The sequence below is a fragment of the Anolis carolinensis genome, unplaced genomic scaffold, assembly GCF_035594765.1.
Source record: "Anolis carolinensis isolate JA03-04 unplaced genomic scaffold, rAnoCar3.1.pri scaffold_10, whole genome shotgun sequence".
In the NCBI taxonomy this organism is placed as follows: Eukaryota; Metazoa; Chordata; class Lepidosauria; order Squamata; family Dactyloidae; genus Anolis; species Anolis carolinensis.
The window spans coordinates 26,436,778-26,458,362 of NW_026943821.1; the positions used below are offsets into that span (position 1 = coordinate 26,436,778).

The following is a 21,585-nucleotide window of genomic DNA, read 5'->3' on the forward strand; positions in this document are numbered from 1 at the left end:
GAATCTGGGGGGTTGGGGTGAGCTCCCACTGTTAGCCCCAGCTTCTGCCAACCTAGCCATTCGAAAACATGCAAATGTGAGTAGATGAATAGGTACCGCTCTGGCGGGAAGGTAATGGTGCTCCATGCCATCATGTCAGTGGCCACGTGACCTTGCAGGTGTCTACGGACAACGCCGGCTCTTTGACTGCCAAGGGAAAACCTTTACCTATATATATTTATGCTTTGGATAGCATAGGGGAGAGTGAACACCTGTACACCCTATATACTCGAGTAAAAGCTTAATTTTTTAGCTCTTTTTAGGGCTGAAAAAGCCCCTCTCAGTTTATCCTCAAGTGAGAGTCCTGGTTGGCTTATATTCAGGTCGAGTATATACGGTAAATATAGCTGGACATACACTTAATGTCAGGGGAAAACCTTTACCTTTACCTCACCATGGTGGCTTCCAGGAGGGGAGACTTTGGCTGTCTCCGCATGCTAAAATCAACACAGTTTGACACCACTTTAACTACCCTGGTTCAATGGTATGGAATCCTGAGAGTTGTAGTTTGGTGAGGCATCAGCTGAAGGCCTTGTAAAAAATACACCTTCAGGAGACAATACAGTTATAAAGTGGCATCAAACTGCATTTGTTAAAAAGTGTAGATGCACCCTGTGTGGCTTTCGAGACCAGTTTGAGTTCGATTAAAGCGTGCGATTGTGGTGTGAATCGGTCCTGCAAGGTGCCCCTCCGTGGAGTGTGAGCAGCAGAAACTCACACTCAGACATTAAAATGAGTGGTCTTGCAATTATGCGGTTAAGAATTTATCTATTTACTATTTCCGGAGAGGATTTTTTATTTATTTATTTTGCAGCCCAAACAAAACAGGGCCAAATGTAGACATTTCTACTTAAGCTTGCAAACAGCGGCCTCCGCTTAAACATTAACTTTGCGGCAAACAACCACCGGGGAGCATTTGCTGAGTTTTAATAATTGATGCTTTTATTAATCCACAGGCAACAACTTGAATAACAACAAGTCTTGCAAAAATTAAATTCGACTGCTCTACGGGGGTCCAGGAGGTGATGTTGCAAGCATTCCTTCCCCAAAGAGGAAAACAGAGGGAGAAATTGAATTTATGGCCTGTGATCCCTTCCCAAGGTAACACCCATCCATAGTAAATGCCGGAAAATAAATTTTGCAGAATTACTAGAAGTGTCAACTGTCAGGGCAAACTTACTCCATCCATCTTTCCAGAAAGAAACAAAGGAGTCGGGGAAATATCCAACATAAACGGGCTGGCAGAACGTTGGATAAGCGAAAATGTTAGATAATAAGGAGGGATTAAGGAAAAGCCTATTAAACATCAAATTAGGTTATGATTTTACAAATTAAGCACCAAAAACATCATGTTTTACAACAAATCGACAGAAAAAGCAGTTCAAAGCATGGTAACATTATGTAGTAATTAATTACTGTATTTATGAATTTAGCACCAAAATATTACATGTAATAATAATAATAATAATAATAATAATAAATAGAGTAAAATACATGTAATAATAATAATAATAATAAATAGAGTAAAATAATACATGTAATAATAATAATAATAAATAGAGTAAAATAATACATGTAATAATAATAATAATAAATAGAGTAAAATAATACGTGTAATAATACATAGAGTAAAATAATAAATGTAATAATAATAATATCAGAGTGAAATTATAAATGTATTATAATATAATAAAAATAGAATAAAATAAATGTAATAGTAGCAACAATAACAGAGAAAAATGATAAATGTAATAATACAGTAGAGACTCACTTATCCAACATAAATGGGTCAGCAGAATGTTGGATAAGCGAATATCTTGGATAATAAGGAGGGATTAAGGAAAAGCTTATTAAACATCAGATAAGGTTAGGATTTTACAAATTAAGCACCTAAACATCATGTTTTACAAGAAATTTGACAGAAAAAGTAGTTCAATACGAAGTAATGCTATGTAGTAATTACTGTATTTAAGAATTTAGCACCAAAATATCACGATATATTGAAAACATTGACTACAAAAATGCGTTGGATAATCCAGAGCATTGGATAAGCGAGTCTTGGATAAGTGTGACTCTACTGTATATTGAAAACATTGATTACAAAAACATTGGCTATTAACAAATTGACTACAAATGAAGATAGAATTGCGTAAAATGAACTTACAGTAGCAGCATTGTCGGAAATTAAATCCATAAATCCTTGCTGCCTAGAGAAACAGCTGTGGATCATGACGGGAGGCAAACTGCGTTGGATAATCCAGAATGTTGGATAAGTGGATGTTGGATAAGCGAGACTCTGCTGTATTTGCAGGATTAATAGCCAATGCTAAGGGTCCCCAAACCAAGGTCCTCCAAGGTAAGTTTTAGACTTAGGCTCGCCCAAAGTCTGAAATGACTTGAAGGCAGACAACAACAACAACAACAACAACAACAACAATCCTCATTAACTTGACTCTCTCATTGGCCAGAAGCAAGTCCACACTTCCCATTGAAATCCTGATAGGTTTATCTTGGTTAAAATTGTTCTTATTTTTAAATATTGTATTGTTCTTTCATTGTTGTTGTTGTTTTTGCACTACAAGTAAGACAGGAATTTGTTGGTATTTTTTTTCCAAATGATAATTTGGCCCCTCAAGAGTCTGAAGGATCGTGGACTAGGCCTCTGCTTAAAAAGTTTGAGGACCCCTGAGGTAAACAGAGCACGAGCAGGGAACAGCCAATGAAATCGTGCCGGCTGGCGACCAAGGACCAATCAGGTTGCGCCATGTCACCAGGAGGAATGCTATAAATAGGGCGTGCCACCACTCAGTTGTGCATTTGCCTTGGGAAAAGCAGCACCTCAGAAGTCTTCCTCAGGTTTAGTGGAAGCCATGTGATCTGCCTTGACAGCGAAAAAATAAATAAAATAAACCTGACCATCCATGTTGCTGAAGCCTTAATCATCTTCTCTCCTCAGGCAACAGCAACAGAATCATCGGATGTATCATCAAGCCCACGAATGGCTCCTGAGAGGAACGTGCCAAGCGAGAGAGCAGAGTACGTTGAGGGGATTGTGGGGGGAGATTCCACTTTGTGATGGGACTTGCAGTACTGAGTAAAGGGCTTTTTTAAAAACAGATGCCTTTGGTTGGCTGAGAACCCTCTGGAAAAGAGTCCTGTATGTTTTGAGACTGTGGTCTGAAAAGAGTATCTTACTAGCCACCAAATTCCCCCCTTAGTTTCCAGCAGGGATCAGGGACTTATTGGGGGTCCATTAAGAAGGCCAAGAAGAAGGGAAGGCCAAGAGCAGGGGTCCCCAAACTACGGCCCGGGGGCCACATGCGGCCCATCGAAGCCATTTATCTGCCCCCCGCAGCAGAAGCTGTGGCGCAGGCGGGAGAGCAAGCCAGCTGTAACCAGCTGCAATGAATCACTCTGACCAGGAGGTCATGAGTTCGAGGCCCGCTCAGAGCCTATGTTTGTCTTGTCTTTGTTCTATGTTAAAAGGCATTGAATGTTTGCCTACCCTGTTTCCCCTAAAATAAGACATCCCTAGAAAATAAGACCTAGTAGAAGTTTTGCTGAATTGCTAAATATAAGGCCTCCCCCGAAAGTAAGACCTAGCAAAGGTTTTGTTTGGAAGCATGCCTGCCGAACAGAACACTAAGCATGCAGGATCGGTAAATGTACATACCATAGAGTGTTGTACATGGAAATAATGGTACAGTAGAGTCTCACTTATCCAACACTCGCTTATCCAACGTTCTGGATTATCCAACGCATTTTTGTAGTCAATGTTTTCAAAACATCGTGATATTTTGGTGCTAAATTCATAAATACAGTAATTACTACATAGCATTACTGCGTATTGAACTACTTTTTCTGTCCAATTTGTTGTCTAACATGATGTTTTGGTGCTTAATTTGTAAAATCATAACCTAATTTGATGTTTAATAGGCTTTTCCTTAATGCCTCCTTATTATCCAACATATTTGCTTATCCAACGTTCTGCTGGCCCGTTTATGTTGGATAAGTGAGACTCTACTGTAGTAACAAGAAATTATTGATAGGATCCACAGTTTGTCTGGTTATGCTGGTTTGTGATGACAGCTACTGTACTGTATATAATAAATGTTCATTTTTTTTTTGCTCAACAATAAATGTGAATTCTTCTTCATGGAAAAATAAGACATCTCCTGAAAATAAGACCTAGAGCATCTTTGGAAGAAAAAATTAATATAAGACACTGTCTTATTTTCGGGGAAACACGGTATATGTGTAATGTGATCCGCCCTGAGTCCCCTTCGGGGTGAGAAAGAAGGGCGGAATATAAATGCTGTAAATAAAATAAGCTCCCTCCTCCGCCGAGGAAGGTGCATGTGGCGCAAGGGAGGAGGGAAAGGCACACATCTTCCAAAGCTTTGCTTGTTTATAATGGTATTTTAATTATTATTTACTTAATTATTAGGGGGTGCTTTGCTAGTGCTTTTGGTGGACAAAGGCAGAAGGGGGTTGGATTAAATAGTACAAGGAGTCTTTTCCAACCCTCCATCATCATTATTATTATTATTATTATTATTATTATTATTATTATTGACACAAAGACACCTTATAACACAGCAGATGAGATCTGTATGCTGGATTTCAAATCACAAAATCACAAGTCGAACACTTCCCAAGTGTTTAGGACTGTGTGATGTATTATTATTATTATTTTATTATGACAGCAAACAAGACAGATATGCTGGATTTCGTATCACAAAATCACAAGTCGAACACTTCCCAAGTGTTTAGGACTGTGTGATGTATTATTATTATTATTATTATTATTATTTTATTATGACAGCAAACAAGATAGATATGCTGGATTTCGTATCACAAAATCACAAGTCGAACACTTCCCAAGTGTTTAGGACTGTGTGATGTATTATTATTATTATTATTTTATTATGACAGCAAACAAGATAGATATGCTGGATTTCATTTTACAAAACCACAAGTTGAACACTTCCCAAGTGTCTAGGACTGTGTGATGTATTTTCGGACGATGCGTGCAGATCCCAGTAGGGTGGCCTTTTGCAGTTGGCAGATCGTAATTTTGTCAATGTCTATTGTTTCCAAATGCCGGCTGAGATCTTTTGGCACGGCACCCAGTGTGCCCATCACCACCAGGACCACCTGCACTGGTTTCTGCCAGAGTCTTTGAAGTTCAATCTTGAGGTCCTGATAGCGGCTGAGTTTTTCCTGTTTTATTATTATTATTATTATTATTATTATTATTATTATTATTATTATTAATTGAAAAACCGTGAAACAGCGAATCCGAGAAAAGCAAACCGCGAAGTAGTGAGGGAACACTGTATTGGAGGCCTTGGTGCAGCCAGTGTGGACATTGTCTTGGAGTTCATTTCTCAAGTTCCTTCTATGCTGCCATTTAATCCAGATTATCAAATCAGATAATCTGGATTTAATATGTCAGTGTAGAAGGGGCCTCGGGTTCGTGCAATCCAACACCTTGGTCTTGGTTTCATGCCCTAGATTCCAAACTGCAGCTTGCGGAGCGAACGGGCTGAGGAAGCATATGGATCTCAGTCATGATTCCGGAGCCAGCATCCTTCAGTGAGGAGGACAACTGCCCTGTTGATTGGTACGTGATATTAGTATGTAATATTAGTAATATTACATACTTAATTTTATTTTGCCTCTGGAGTGGGCACAACAGATGGGAGACCACTACCGTCGTTGTCAGGTTTCTCCAGGTAGCTGTGGGTCTCTAGTTTTGGAGGGCGGCAGAGTTCTCCTGGTTGGAGCCTGGGAAGCAAAGGAGAAATGATTCACAGAAGAGGTCCTGTCTTCCTCTGCGGTTTTCTCTTTAGGCCACTCGAGAAGATAGGCCACCTCCCCACTGAGCAGGAACCTGGAATCGGATGAATTGGTGAGTGTGAAAACATGGTCTCTCTATTGTAGGCGCCATTGGTTTACACTTGCCAGTTAGATGCGTTCTGGACTTTTCTAGCCAGATCTATTGTAGGTTCTTCTGTTATGCCCAGAGGACTGGGAGGTGGGATATAATAATAATAATAATAATAACTTTATTTTTATACCCCGCCCCATCTCCCCGAAGGGACTTGGGGCGGCTCACATGGGGCCATGCCCAATACAACAATAAAAAAACCCAATTACAAAGCCATGGCACAATTAACCCGATAAAAAACATCAACATCAATAAAAACAATCATTAAAAAGCATATCTCAGGAAGGAAGCAAGGCCATGATGCCTTTCCAACTTAAGAGACATGCAACATGGCCAGGCAGCCCGGAAAACACAACAACCCTTTTCAAGTTGTAGTTTTTCTTCTTCTAAAATACAGTGATGTGAACAGGAATTTATAATCGTGTGTATTTACAAGTTTATACAAAATAATTAAATATTGTAAAATACAAAACAACCCCCTATGTATATTCATTAGGAATAATTTTCAGATAACAAAAAATTAACATAAAATTGGGTGTGAATAGTTGTAATGAAGGCCTTGCTCAGGACTCTCTGCTTTTATTTATTTATTAGAGACATTGATATCCCGCCCTCTCTCACCCCGAAGGGGACTCAGGGCGGCTTACAAGTTATATGTACAGACAATATATTGTATTATTAGCATAGCACAATATATATTATTTTATTATATTATACCACTATATTGCAATATTATTATTAGTAATATTACATGTATACAGTTATAATAGTGTATTATTATTATTATATGTATATATAATATATTATTAGTATAGCATAATATAAGCATTATACATTACTATATTGTACTATACCACTATATTGCAATACTATTAGTAATACATGTAATATAAATATACAATTATAATAGTATTATTATCATATTGTATTACATTATAATATTATCAATATTATATGTATATACAATATATTACAGTATTAGCATAGTACAATATAAGCATTGTTACATTGCCTATTCCCAGCTCTATATTTCCGTATCTCCGCCGTTTGGTGGTTTAATTTTGCTTTTGCTTTTGCACATGTAGTTCATAATCATCCGTCTGCTTCTCCGGGGACACAAGCATAGAAGAGCTTTGGTTGTTGGGTGGAAAGGGAAGAGGACCAAAAACACCGACGCACTTCTGTGGTGCGGATTTCTTTGGACCATCCTAGGAAACCAACCCAAGCATGCAAGGACCTAGAACAGAGAAGAGTCCACAATATGGCATGTTTACTGTCTTATATATAATGTTTACTGTTGAACTTTGTTAACTTCCCCGTTAATTGTGTTATCTTGGTTGCATGGTAGAACGTTTATATATTCCTTTTCCGAGAGTTGTTTGTTCCTGTTTTTAAAATGTTTGCTGGAGAATAAACCTGTTGAAGTTTTCTTACTCTCGTTGAGCCTTGTCTTGCTCTAGCTTCTATTTCAGAGGAAGGAACGGTAAAAAAAAAACCAAAAACAAAAAAAAAACAGCTCTGTTTTCCTTGTCTAAGAAAATATTAATATTTGTGATTGCCATTAGTCAACAGGAAACTTAAGGCACACATATTAACACAGCCAATCACAACACATTTCCAAACACAGATTAAATACAGTAGAGTCTCACTTATCCAACATAATTTGTTATCCAACGTTCTGGATTATCCAACGCATTTTTGTAGTCAATGTTTTCAATATATCGTGATATTTTGGTGCTAAATTCATAAATACAGTAATTACTACATAGCATTACTGCGTATTGAACTACTTTTTCTGCCAAATTTGTTGTCTAACATGATATTTTGGTGCTTCATTTGTAAAATCATAACCTAATTTGACATTTAATAGGCTTTTCCTTAATGCCTCCTTATTATCCAACATATTCGCTTATTCAACATTCTGCCGGCCCGTTTATGTTGGATAAGTGAGAGACTACTGTATGTATTGTACTGCTTTTTCTGTCAGTTTGTTGTAAAATGTGATGTTTTGGTGATTAATTTGTAAAATCATAACATACTTTTATGTTTAATAGGCATTTCCTTTATCCCTCCTTATTATCCAACATTTTTGCTTATCCAACGTTCTGCCACCCATTTTATGTTGGACAAGCGAGACTCCACTGTAGTCTGTTTAGAAAAAAGGGTATTAAACAGCTGAGAGAAGCGTTGTTGCGCTCTAACAACACAGCCCAAAAACAATGCTTGATTTTACGCCAGAGACGGGGAATTTAAAATTAAAAAGGGGAGTCGGCTTCCCTTTCAACTTCATTGGATTAGCGTCTCCAGCCTCTCCCTCCAACCTTATTAAAGTTGATTTGCTGAATCGCTTCTGAGGAATTATCAGGCAGCGCATCAGAGGAAATGGGATTCAATTAAGGTACAAAGAAATTTCAGATTCTCTCTTCTTTCAAAGGAGAAAAAAAGGAAAATCCATACCAATTAGGATTTTCAGCAAGTGATAACATAGCTTGTCTGTTCCGCCCAAAGAAGAGAAATCGGGCAGACACACTTGGTTTCGGTTCTACTAAGGCTTTAGGATTTGCTGCATTTTTATCCTATCCTTCCACGGAGCTTAGGTTGGGAAGAAAAAAGTTCTCCCTACCTTTGAAGTAGACTTGGGGAGGACATAGTGTCTGGTGCAGAGATATTTTTGGATTTTTATAATACAGTAGAGTCTCACTTATCCAACATAAACGGGCCGGCAGAACGTTGGATAAGTGAATATGTTGGATAATAAGGAGGCATTAAGGAAAAGCCTATTAAACATCAAATTAGGTTATGATTTTACAAATTAAGCACCAAAACATCATGTTATACAACAAATTTGACAGATAAAGTAGTTCAATACGCAGTAATGCTATGTAGTATTTACTGTATTTACGAATTTAGCACCAAAAATATCACGATGTTTGGAAAACATTGACTACAAAAATGCGTTGGATAATCCAGAACGTTGGATAAGTGAGACTCTACTAGAGTAAAATAATAAATGTATTAATAATAATGAAAATAGAGTAAAATAAATGTAAAAGTAACATCAATAATAGAGTAAAATAATAAATGTAATAATACTTAATAGAGTAAAATAATAAGTGTAACAATAACAATAGAGAAAAATAATAAATATACCATATATACTTGAGTATAAGCCGACCTGAATATAAGCCCACCAGGACCCTCACTTGAGTATAAGCCGAGGTGTTTTTTCAGTCCTAAAAAGGCTGAAAAACTAGGCTTATACTTGAGTATATACAGTAATTGAAATGAATCCAAGAATGTGTAATGAATGAGGTAAGTAAAACCGATAGAATTCTCTTTGCACAGAATCAGTTCCGAGCAAATTGTTCCATCAGGACATGCATTGTGCTTGAAACTTCTTTGTTTCTTTGGTCTATTATAAGCCCAATGTGTTATAATCTCCCCTCCCCAACCCTCCCCATTTTCCTGCAATTTGGCAACACCGAAAATAAAACTTGATGAGTTAATCTGAGCCCTTTTCCTTTTCACTTCAAGCCATTCAAATATCGGCACATCAAAGGCTGGGCAAGTGCAGGTTTCCACGATCACAAAAAAAGATTATACCCCGTTAATTATAGCCCATAAATGATATAGCGGACACACTTCAAACAAATAGTTGTCATGTCTCATAATTCATAATTTAATTGGAACAATGTGACGTGCTGCTGCATCCTAAGGAGGATGACAAGAGTCCTCTATCTGCTCTGCGCTTTGATTTATGGTTCAACAAGGCTTTGAGCGGAATCTTTTGACTTTCTTCGCATACTTTATGTTGAAATTATGGCCTTTGGGCACTATGTTGTTTCAAAGGAAGAAAAAACTGAAGAGAGGCTTTGTGATACTTTGCAAATTTGGTTTAGGTCGAAAGATATTCTTCAGAGCTTGTTCTCCTCTGTGCAAGTTGAAAATGTAGAAGACGACAGCCATCAGGTGGCAGCAGAATCATAGAAGATAGACATGTCCAAAAAATCGTTTTGAATCATATATCGGATTTATTTCGGATTGTTCTCGCTTTTTGATACGCATTCCGAGACATTGTCTCACAGCGCAACCAGCAATGTAATTCGAACCATTGTTGGCCCATTCTCTAATTGTCTCTTAATGTTTCGTTAATTTTTTTCCCCAATTTTTTTAAAAAAATATATTTTAAAAAATATTTTAAAAAAATGTTTTTGTTTCTGCAACCTACCTTGAATGGGAGCTTAGCGCAGCCTAACATGGCTGCCGCTCCCCGGCCAATCAGAAGCTTCCACGATGGACGCAAAGGTGAGGGCTAGGGTCCTCTGCGTCCCCATGGAAGATTGCCATAAAAGCCCCTTGTGTAGCCCAGGTGAGCCATTCTGGGCTGGGCTTTTTTTTGTGATTGCGCATGCGCATCCACCATTTTAGAAACATTTAGAATCATTACGAATTTTCGGAAATATCGGAAATTTTTGGGTGAAAAAAATCGGAAATGCTTTCTATATCGAAGCACCAGCGCCCCCTCCTTTAGAAACGAGAATTGAAACATTTTTTTCATCGATCGGACATGTCTAATAGAAGAATCTCTGCAATGCTGGAACATGCAAAGCATTCCCAACAGATGACCATCCAGCCACGATTTAAAAACCGACAAGGAGACTTTACACTCTTGAAGCGGTGTGTTCCGCTATCAACCAGATCTTGCCCTCAGGAAGTTGCTCCAAATGCCTTCACCAGGATTATTTTTAGAAAGTTTCCTTTTATTTTCCAGAATATATTTCAGTCTTCTAAATTAGTCAGTGCGTTCTTGTACATATCCACTTTCTCCATCACCAGCAGTGATCACGATCTCCAGGGAAGGTTTATAAAAATTATTCATTTTGCAGCTGACAACATTACTTATGTAGTGTAAATTACATAGGAGCAGAAGGAGGAGAAAATCTCTGGGGGCTAAAAAAATTTTGCAACTTTTCATGTATCAGCAAAGTCATAGAAGAAGGGTTTGCTCATGCCGACACGATTTCAGTGTAAAGTCACAACATTCAAGGTGGCAACTACATTGGTAAAACATTGCCTGCAGGTTGTGAGAAATTATTTTCTGGGTTTTTTAGTGTTCTCACCAAAGGCATAAATGTGCAAATTACCATATATACTTGAGTATAAACCGACCCGAATATAAGCCGAGGCACCTAATTTTACCACAAAATAACTGGGAAAACATTGACTCCAGTAATAAAAATAGATACCAATAAAATTACATTAATTGAGGCATCGGTAGGTTAAATGTTTTTGAATACAGTAGTCTCACTTATCCAACGTTCTGGATTATCCAACACATTTTTGTAGTCAATGTTTTCAATATAGCGTGATATTTTGGTGCTAAATTCATTAATACAGTAATTACAACATAGCATTACTGCGTATTGAACTGCTTTTTCTGCCAAATTTGTTGTCTAACATGTTTTGGTGCTTAATTTGTAAAATCATAACCTAATTTGATGTTTAATAGGCTTTTCCTTAATGCCTCCTTATTATCCAACATATTCGCCTATCCAACATTCTGCCGGCCCGTTTATGTTGGATAAGTAAGACTCTACTGTATTTACATAAAGCTCTAAGATAAGATTGCCCAACTCTGATTAAATCATTATTCTCATCTTCTTCAATGTAAATGTGCTTATGTATCCTTTTAATAATAATAGAGTAAAATAATACATGTAATAATAATAATAATAAATACAGGAAAAAATACAAGTACAGTAGTAGAGTAAAATAATATAATAAGATCAGAGTGAAATAATAAATGTATTAATAAAAATAATAAAAAATAAAGTAAAATAAATGTAATAGTAGCAACAATAATAGAGAAAAATGCTAAATGTAATACCAATAATAATAGAGAAAAATAATAAATGTACCATATATTCTCGAGTATAAGCTGACCCAAATATAAGCCAACCAGGACCCTCACCCGAGTACAAGCCGAGGGGGGGCTTTTTCAGTCTTAAAAAAGGGCTGAAAAACTAGGCTTCTACTCGAGTATATACAGTATTTCTTACCTGAATGATGGAGAAATTAAACCTGCTTAAGCGGCTGAGAGGGAAAAGGAAAGGGCCTGAGGCTGTTAGGAATTCTGGGAGTTGAAGTCCAAAACATCTGGAGGGCCCAAGTTGGCCCATGCCTGGTGTAGAGGCAAAATACTTGGAAGGGGGAATGGCAGGTTCCAGTTACTATTTTGCTATATTGCTGCATGTAATCTCCCTATCTAAAACTTGAGCATAGAGCCTTCTCCAGGCTGCACAAAATCCCGCAAATTGTGCAAACCTGCTTTAACAAAGAAAGTTCTTTAAAAAGTGTGTTGACAAAATGTATGTATTTTCTGTTGTTTTTGTGTAGTCTCGGGTTGTTTTCAAATTATGGCAACCCCAAAGCAAACCTTGGCAAGACTTGTTCAGAGATTTGCCATGGTTCTCCTCGGAGGCCGAGAGAGTGTGACTCGCCGAAGGCCGCTCATCCGAGCAAAGATCGAAACCCTGGTCTCCGGAGTCACAACTCAGACCACAACGTTGTGCTAGAAACCCCAAAACAAAAACAGAAGGCGACTTTATCTGCAAGAAAATGTTTATTTTTTGTAAACCCCACAGAAAAAAAAAGAATGCAGCCAAGACCAAGTATTTCAATGAAAGTCGTGCCCCAAAGGCAGCCAAATAATAAAAATAAAAAATATAATAAAAATAAAAAAAAATGGGGGAACCTCAACACAAAAGAAAGTCAGTGACAATAGTCCATGTTTTTCACAAAGATGAAAACCTATGACATTTCTGAGTAAACACTTTCATGGTGACAATTACACAAGATGATTCAAAAATGCAAAGTGACAGCAACATGCACACCTGGCTAAAGCTAGACTTTTTTTTTAAATCTCAAAAGAATCTCTGATTAAAATGATGGATCTTTAATACTCCTATTTTTTTTATTGACTCGCTTGTCCTACTTAATTTTTCTTTTTTTAAACAAGGCATCTCTGCCAATTGGTACGAAACTTTTAAAAAGTTGTTGTTTTCAAAGAAGGACCGTGTCCTCCCAGAGTCTACTGCATGTTTGAAAAATCATAATGGTTTTGAGTTTTATAATTTTGCTAGTTACTAATACAATTTTGCATCCCGGCCCACGGCCCCCTCCCACCCAAACCTTAAACACTTTGAAAGTCGCCGGTGCAACACACTTTCCTACCAATGCACAATATACACTTAAACTTAAATCTCTGTGCAATTTTATGAGCCTTTTTTTTTTAAAAAAGAAACTCTCTTTTTGCAAAAATAATAATAATTAAACCCTCCTTGGCACAATGGCTGAGATCGATTCAGCCGCGCTGAAATTAAATTACCAAACACAAGATGGTATTAAAGCGTTAATTACAGTTGACGCGAAATAAAACCCAAACGTCCAGACTGCCGCTTTAGGATCAAGCTTGGCCGTCCCTTGTAGACAGTACATTGCACAGTTCCGCCTTTTCCCGGAACGCAACACATCTTTCCCTAGTGAATACTTGTCGGGTTTCGTCACCCAAACAAAGAAACAGAACAAAAAGAGATGTACTTTTGGACTACAACGGGCATTCAAATTACCACTTAAGATCTGCAGTAGACTCTGTAAAATGAGCTCAATGTTATAAGCTGGATGAGGATGAAAAGGGAGAGAAAAGTCTTCCAACGATCAAAATTCCTCTTGAAATGTCTTTTTTTCCCCAAGGCATCGTTGAACAAGACCGCCCAAGCAGAGCCTTTGGGTTGTTGTGTTTTCCGGGCTGACTGGCCATGTTCCGGAAGCATTCTCTCCTGACGTTTCACCATCTATGGCAGGCATCCTCACAGCCTCAGGCCCTTTCCTTTCCCCCCTCCGCCGCTTAAGCGGCGGAGGGGGAAAAGGAAGGGGCCTGAGGCTGTGAGGATGCCTGCCATAGATGTGGGCAAAACGTCAGGAGAGAATGCTTCTGGAACATGGCCAGTCTGCCGGGAAAACACACAACAACCCTATGATCCCGGCCATGAAATCCTTCGACAACTCAGTACCCTTTGGTCTCCATCCAACGTTGCTGAGAACCGTAATACAAAAAAGGAAGATTTTCATGCTCTGGGCCTGTGGTTCCCAAACTTTGGACCTCCAGGTGTTTCGGGCTTCCAAAAATCCCAGCGGTTTGGAACGGTGAGAACCAAAACATCTGGAGGCCCAAAGGTTGGGAACCACTACTTTGGTTTGAACAGGCAGATGCAAACCTCTTCCAATCCAGGTTTTTTGGACTTCCAACTCTCAGAAGCCAACTTATTCAATGGCTAGGAATTCTGAGAGCTGAAGTCCCGGTATCCGGGTTTTTTGGGCCTCCAACTCTCAGAAGCCAACTTATTCAATGGCTAGGAATTCTGAGAGCTGAAGTCCGGGTATCCGGGTTTTTTGGGCCTCCAACTCTCAGAAGCCAACTTATTCAATGGCTAGGAATTCTGAGAGCTGAAGTCCGGGTATCCGGTTTTTTTGGGCCTCCAACTCTCAGAAGCCAACTTATTCAATGGCTAGGAATTCTGAGAGCTGAAGTCCGGGTATCCGGGTTTTTTGGGCCTCCAACTCTCAGAAGCCAACTTATTTAATGGCTAGGAATTCTGAGAGCGGAAGACCAAAATACCTGGAGGCCCAAAGGTTGGAAACAACTACCCTGGGCTGAACAAGCGAATGCAAACCTCTTCCAATCCAGGTTTTTTGGACTTCCAACTCTCAGAAGCCAACTTATTCAATGGCTAGGAATTCTGAGAGCGGAAGTCCAAAATACCTGGAGGCCCAAAGGTTGGGAACCACTGCTTTGGGTTGAACAGGTGGATGCAGACCGCTTCCAACCTGCAGCCGTCCAGGTTTTTTGGGTCTCCAACTCCCAGATTGTTCAATGGCCAGGAATTCTGAGAGCGGAAGTCCCAAACACCGGGAGGGCCACCAATCAATCGATCAATCATCCAGGCCTGGGCTAATAAGAATCACATTTCAATCACCAAGCTCACATGCCATTGTGCTCCCTCCACTCCCCGCATTACTGATTACGCTCCCCTTAAAACCGATGCCCACTTTTCAATACGTTCGGTCCTTAGAGGGATAAAAACAAACCGGTTCCTTGTACACATTCCTCCTTCTTCTCCCACCATTCCACCCCATGGCCTTTGTTTGATTGCAAACCCTTTCATATATATATAAAAAAGAGAATTTTTCATCATTATTCCTTGACATTTTTAATTTGCCATTTCGGCTCCATTATGTTTCAAAAACCAATCCGAAAACAAAAGGAAGGCATGGGGAAACTTGGGCTTTCCCTCCAGGTGATTTGGACTTCAACTCCCACCATTCCTGACAGCCTCAGGCTCCTTCCTTTTCCTCCTCAGCCACTTAAGTGATCGGATAATCACATACAACGCAGGCAGATACTCAAACTGAGTCACACAGGAGAGAGGAAGATGGATTATTTTGTCATCCTTATATATGGAGCCACCTGTAAAGGACACTGGGGGGAAAAGGAAGGGTCCTGAGGCTGTTGGGAATGGTGGGAGTTGGAGTCCAAAAGACCTGGATGGAGGGCCAAAGTGTCGCCATGCCTGGTTTAGAGTCAAACATAGTGCCATGCCATTTTACTCCTTTCAAGAGGAAACCTCGGAAGAAGAGAGGCAGAATTTGCTACGCGAAAACCAAAAGTCATGGGCTGTTTTCTCCTCAATGTGTTGGCCAAGAAAAAAAAAATAAACTGTCAAAGGTCTGTGAGGTTTTCTAAAAATTTACAAGAAAAAACGGATGGGCAGTTCTAGCCAAACCTTGGTGTTGGGGTTCTGTCTCCCCACTTCCCTCTTTTTATTATTTTTATTATTATTTTTTCCAACGAGAGATCAGTACAGTCTCACACCATACAATTTTCATCTTGACTGCAAGAGATTTTTCTGTGTGATGCCGCCTTCCCGCGTAACAAATGGGAAAGTTGGTTTTTGTTTTTTTTACTTCTTCAGGGGTTGATAAACTGAGGCGTTGGGATCAAGTCCAGATGGGCTGGTCTCCACAAATTTGGAAGAATAATGTGGGGAAACGGGACTCAGCGTGCTGGTGGCTGCAGTGTACGTTATGCTGGGCATTACTGCCATGACTTCGGCTATCTTCTGTTTTAGGTCCTTGATTTCCTGATCTTTTTGAATGATTTGCCCTGCAATATTAAACAAAAAAAGAACGAGAACAATGTCATCCGGGGCTGGCTGACAACCAATGAGAACCATGGCAGAAAAAAAAATCCTCCCACAGATCTATCCGATTAATGCAAAACCAGCAAATGCCTTAATAACACGAATATATGTTGTATTATATCCAGGACATTTAAACTCTTGGGTTAACCTTGAGCACCCTCTGCTGGATAAGGAAGCCATTTACAGCGCAGAACTATCACAACTAGAGCTAAGCTACAAGCAGTGGGGAACCGAGTTTTAAATATATATATTTATTTTATTTACATCATTTCTATCTCGCCTTTCCCACCCGAGGGGACTCAAGGTGGCTTACAGACCTGGCAAGACTCAATGCCAATAAAACAACAATACAATAGAGTAAAACATAGAGCAATTAAAAACAATTAGGCATCAAAACACATGAAACAATATACAAAACTTAAAACTACAGTAGAGTCTCACTTATCCAACATAAACGGGCCGGCAGAATGTTGGATAAGCGAATATGTTGGATAATAAGGAGGGGTTAAGGAAAAGCCTATTAAACCTCAAATTAGGTTATGATTTTACAAATTAAGCACCAAAACATCATGTTAGACAACAAATTTGACAGAAAAAGTAGTTCAATACGCAGTAATGCTATGTAGTAATTACTGTATTTACGAATTTAGCACCAAAATATCATGATATATTGAAAACATTGACTAAAAAATGCGTTGGATAATCCAGAATGTTGGATAAGTGAGACTCTACTGTATATATAAAGTGCAAATATACCGTACTAGCTTTGGTACCTGGCCTTGCCTGGGTAATTTGAATTTTTTTTTAATTGCACAAAATGCATAAGGTTGTGGATTAACTACAACTGACATCATGCCAGGTTAACCTTGAGTAACTCCATCAGTATTTAAAGTTTATGTTGGGCAAGTTTGCTCTAGATGTATCATTGGTGGGGTTCAGTGTGCTAATCTTGCTGCAAAGTAAACTACAACTCCCACTATGTTGAGCCAGTCCCCACAAACCTCTCCAATAATAATAATAATAATAATAATAATAATTTTATTTTTGTACCCCGCCACATCTCCCCAGAGGGACTCGGGGCGGCTCACAGATATAAAACCAGCATACAGTAATATCAAATATAAATATCAAATACAAAAACACACAAATAAATTTAAATGCATTAAAAAATCACAATCATTATAAAACACAACAGTAGGTTGAGTTAGTCATGGGGGTTCTGTGTGCCAAGTTCGGACCAGGTCCATCATTGGTGGAGGTCACAGTTTCCCTGGTTGTGGGTGAACTACAACTCCCAGAAAGCACATTAGGGATGTGTGCCAAGTTTGGTCCAGATCTGAAGTTTGCGCATGCCTGGTATATATGGTAATAGGCATTTAGTCACAGCTTCCTACCAAAGAATACCATATCCTTTGCGCTGAGGCTCTCGCCAAAGGCTTATTTTCCTAAGAGCAGGAAATACAATGATAGCCAAGGAGGAGTGTGAAATCTATACTGATGATCCCTGCAATGCAATTTCCATTATTATTATTATTATTATTATTATTATTATTATTATTATTATTATTATTATTTTTCTCTTCCTACTTCCCTCTCCATTTGTTTATCTGGATGGAACATACCAAGCGAGGAACTCCAGCCTGAATATTGTGGAAATTTACAACTTGAAACTTCATTCAGAAAGCCATTAGAACCTAACCATGTGTTTCCAAGAACCGCTTTGCTTCAGTTTTCACTTCGGGGTGTGTATGTGTGGGATATCCACAAAGACTGCTATGATCCTCAGTGTGGAGGACACATAGAATGAAGCAGAGAGTGTTCGATGACCGGGACATCCGTAGAGAGACCAAGGTGCGTGTTTACAAAGCCATTCCCCTCCCAACCCTGCTCTACGCCTGCGAAACGTGGACAGTCTATAGACATCACACTCAACTCTTGGAGCGTTTCCATCAGCGTTGCCTCAGAAAAATCCTGCAAATCTCTTGGGAAGACAGGCGGACAAATGTCAGCGTGCTTGAGGAAGCAAAGACCACCAGCATTGAACCGATGCTCCTACGCCATCAACTCTGCTGGACTGACCACGTTGTCCGAATGCCTGATCACTGTCTTCCAAAGCAACTACTCTACTCCCAACTCAAGAACGGGAAACGTAATGTTAGTGGGCAGGAAAAGAGATTGAAAGATGGGCTTAAAGCCAACCTTAAAAACTGTGGCATAGACACCAAGAACTGGGAAGCCCTGGCCCTTGAGCGCTCTAACTGGAGGTCAGCTGTGACCAGCAGTGCTGTGGAGTTCGAAGAGGCACGAACGGAGGGCAGAAGGGAGAAACGTGCCAAGAGGAAGAAGGCACGTGATGAGTTGTAGTTTACAGTCCTTGGCCTTCTCTGTCAAATAGTTGAGTGCTTTAATTGGAGGTCAGCTGTGACCAGCAGTGCTGTGGAGTTTGAAGAGGCACGAATGGAGGGCTTAAGGGAGAAACGTGCCAAGAGGAAGGCCCGTCAAGCCTTCCACCTGGAAACCGATGTCCTCACTGCGTAAGGGAGAACATGCAGATCAAGAATAGGTCTCTTCAGCTACCTACGGACACACACCCAAGACACCAAATATGGAAGACAATCCTCCTCGACCTACGAGGGATCGCCTAAGTAAGGAGGACACAGTATTTGATCAGGATTCTATGACTAAATCTCGGCTCCTCAGGAAGATGAAATCAATTCTCACACTTACCTTGGGCGATCTCCAGCTGTCTTTTGGCGTCTCCTAATGCGGAGAAGAGGTCCAACTTGATCCTCGTCTCCGCACTCAAGCTGTTCTCTAAGTGCTGCGTCTTGTCCTGCATGGCTGAAAGCGCTGACATTAACACCTCTGTATCCTTCTCGTTCTCTTTGTATTTCCGCAGCTCCTTTGAGGACAATTAAAAGAGGATGGTTACAAATAGGGTCTTGACACTGGGATAGGTGGGGACAGCAAAGGGAGCGCCTCACAGGCATGGATCCGTTCATTTTGGAAAAGGAAAAGGCCTGAGGCCGGGAATGGTGGGAGTTGAAGTCCAAAACACCCGAAGGGCCGGACTATGCCCAAGCCTGCTCTATACATTCAATTCCTGAGTTTACTCGTGAGTTTCTGACAAGCTCTACCACAGGGGTCCCCAAACTTTTAAAACTGGGGGCCAGTTCACGATCCCTCAGACCGTTGGAGGGCTGGACTATAGTTGACCATCGAGTAATAATAATAATAATAATAATAATAATAATAATAATAATAATAATATATTTAGCCCAACCTCTGCCTTTGTGGACCAAAAGCACAAGCAAAGCAGCCTTGACAGATGGCCACCCAGTCTCAATGTTAATAACAATAATAATAATATATAATCTTATAACAATATTATATACACACACACACACACACACACACACACACACACACACATCTTGTTTGCTGTGTCATACAATAAATAAATAAATAAATAAATAATATATTTAGCCCAACCCCTTTCTGCCCTTGTGGACCAAAAGCGGAAGCAAAGCACTCCTGACAGATGGCCTCCCAGCCTCAGTGTGAATAACAACAACAACAACAACAACAACAACAACAAGGGTTGGAAGAGACCCCTTGGGCCATTTAGCCCAACCCCCTTCTGCCTTTGTGTACCAAAAGCACAAGCATAGCAGCCCTGACAGATGGCCACCCAGCCTCAATGTTAATAATAATAATAATAATAATAATAATAATAATAATATATTTAGCCCACCCCCTTCTGCCTTTGTGCCGTGGGGGCCGGATAAATGGCTTCGATGGGCTGCATGTGGCCCGCGGGCTGTAGTTTGGGGACACCTGCTCTACCACGTCCCTAATGTGTCCAAGCTTTATTTTCAGGGTGGGTTACATTGAAACTTTTCGTTTCAGCCGCTTCAGCCTCAAGAGCTGGATGTGCTTTGAGGACTCAAGAGAGAGAGAGAGAGCGAGCCAGAGCCGGTGCTTTACTTAATATGCCTGTCAAATCCACAAAGCCAAACACTTTTTTTCTTTTTGACACACAAATGAAAAGCCCGAGATTAAGAAAACGTTCTTTTCTGTTTCATAGCTCTCTGCATATCAAATCAAGAGCTGTGCTACTTTTCCACAGACAGTTTGATTATGTGGGCTTTCTATCCAACACAAGTAAGAGGCAAAGCGCAGAAAATGCAGATGTGTTTCACGGCAAATCTACTGAATGATAAGTGGAGGAAAACAGAAAGCCGGTCCAGAAATAGATGGAGAAGCAGAATCTATTTTTATGCACATTTTTTTCTGCAAGAGTTTCAATAAAGAACATTGTGCAAGTATTCTTAATAGATTCAGGGCTCTTGATGGAAGGGAAGTGCTTAATAATAATAATAATAATAATAATAATAATAATAATAATAATAATAATAATTTATTTTTCTATCTCACCACCATCTCCCTGAAGGGACTTGGGGCAGTTAACATGTCATTCCATCTTCCATGCCGAGGAGCTTTTTTGTTGTCCTGAGAGGTCCTCCTGATCGATGTCCTTAAGGGCGCCTTTTATCACCTCCCCATTGAAGGCGGTACCTATTTATCTACTTGCATTCCTGCTTTCGATCTGCTAGGTGGGCAGATAAGCTGGGGCTGGCAGCAGGTGCTCACCCTGACCTGGGCTCGAACTGCTGACCTTTCGATTGGCAGGATTTTCTGCAGCACAGCTGTTTAGTTTGCTATGCTAAGCCAACTAAATACCTAAAATGCACACATGGCAAATATGTTTTCATGTGGGGTACAAAATTTTCAAAACAGAATTTTCTGATGCTGTACTTTTCTGTGGACAATTAATTTTCTACCTTGTGTGTGTGTGTGTGTGTGTGTGTATCTGGGCTGTTGTATTTGCAATCGATCATGTTATTGATGGGATAACTAAAGGATATGAAGTTCTAGTTGTTATTCCAAGGAGGACATCGCCGACAAACCCTAGTCCTCAGAGGAAGAAATTAATGCACTGCAAAGTTCCTGTTTCACAAAAGATCTTACCTTTCAATCAGTCACACATATAAGTAGTCAAGACAACGTGTGATAACTGGCCTATCCCCATAGACTCACATACATTCTTGAGTGAAATAAAATCAATCACTCCGGATGTCAGCGGCACCAACTGGTTCTTCCATGCAAACTGATGTTGCGCATTAAAATAAAACGGAGCACAAAAACTAAGTGATGTTTTACAGAAAGCAAGCAGGAACATCTCTCACAAAAAAGAAGGGAGCATGACAAAGAAAAGACAATTCTATGCACTTCTCAAGCACCAAAATCTTATTGATAAGCACACCAAGAGGC

General features: G+C 39.7%; 1 protein-coding gene and 1 long non-coding RNA gene across 4 annotated transcripts in view; one reads left to right on the forward strand and one right to left on the reverse strand.

Moving 5' to 3' along the window:
* The first annotated feature begins 1,007 nt into the window (after window positions 1-1,007).
* LOC103281266 (uncharacterized) lies at window positions 1,008-7,425 on the forward strand. Of its 3 annotated transcripts, none has more exons than XR_010000845.1 (5): window positions 1,008-1,140; window positions 2,996-3,075; window positions 5,557-5,665; window positions 5,895-5,953; window positions 7,078-7,425. It is a non-coding gene; the product is annotated as an uncharacterized LOC103281266 (long non-coding RNA). The 3 variants fall into 3 exon arrangements; XR_010000844.1 differs by lacking the exon at window positions 1,008-1,140 and adding an exon at window positions 2,854-2,895; XR_010000843.1 differs by lacking the exon at window positions 1,008-1,140 and having other exon boundaries at window positions 2,856-3,075.
* Window positions 7,426-12,595: 5,170 nt separating this feature from the next.
* Window positions 12,596-21,585, reverse strand: part of maco1 (macoilin 1) — a 38,712-nt gene continuing 29,722 nt past the window's right edge. The window contains exons 10-11 of the mRNA XM_003228699.4: window positions 18,979-19,153; window positions 12,596-16,214 (exon numbers count right to left, since the gene is read on the reverse strand). Of these exons, the coding sequence (XP_003228747.1) occupies window positions 16,012-16,214; window positions 18,979-19,153 (378 nt within the window). The 3' untranslated portion in view covers window positions 12,596-16,011. The remainder of the gene's footprint in view (window positions 16,215-18,978; window positions 19,154-21,585) is intronic.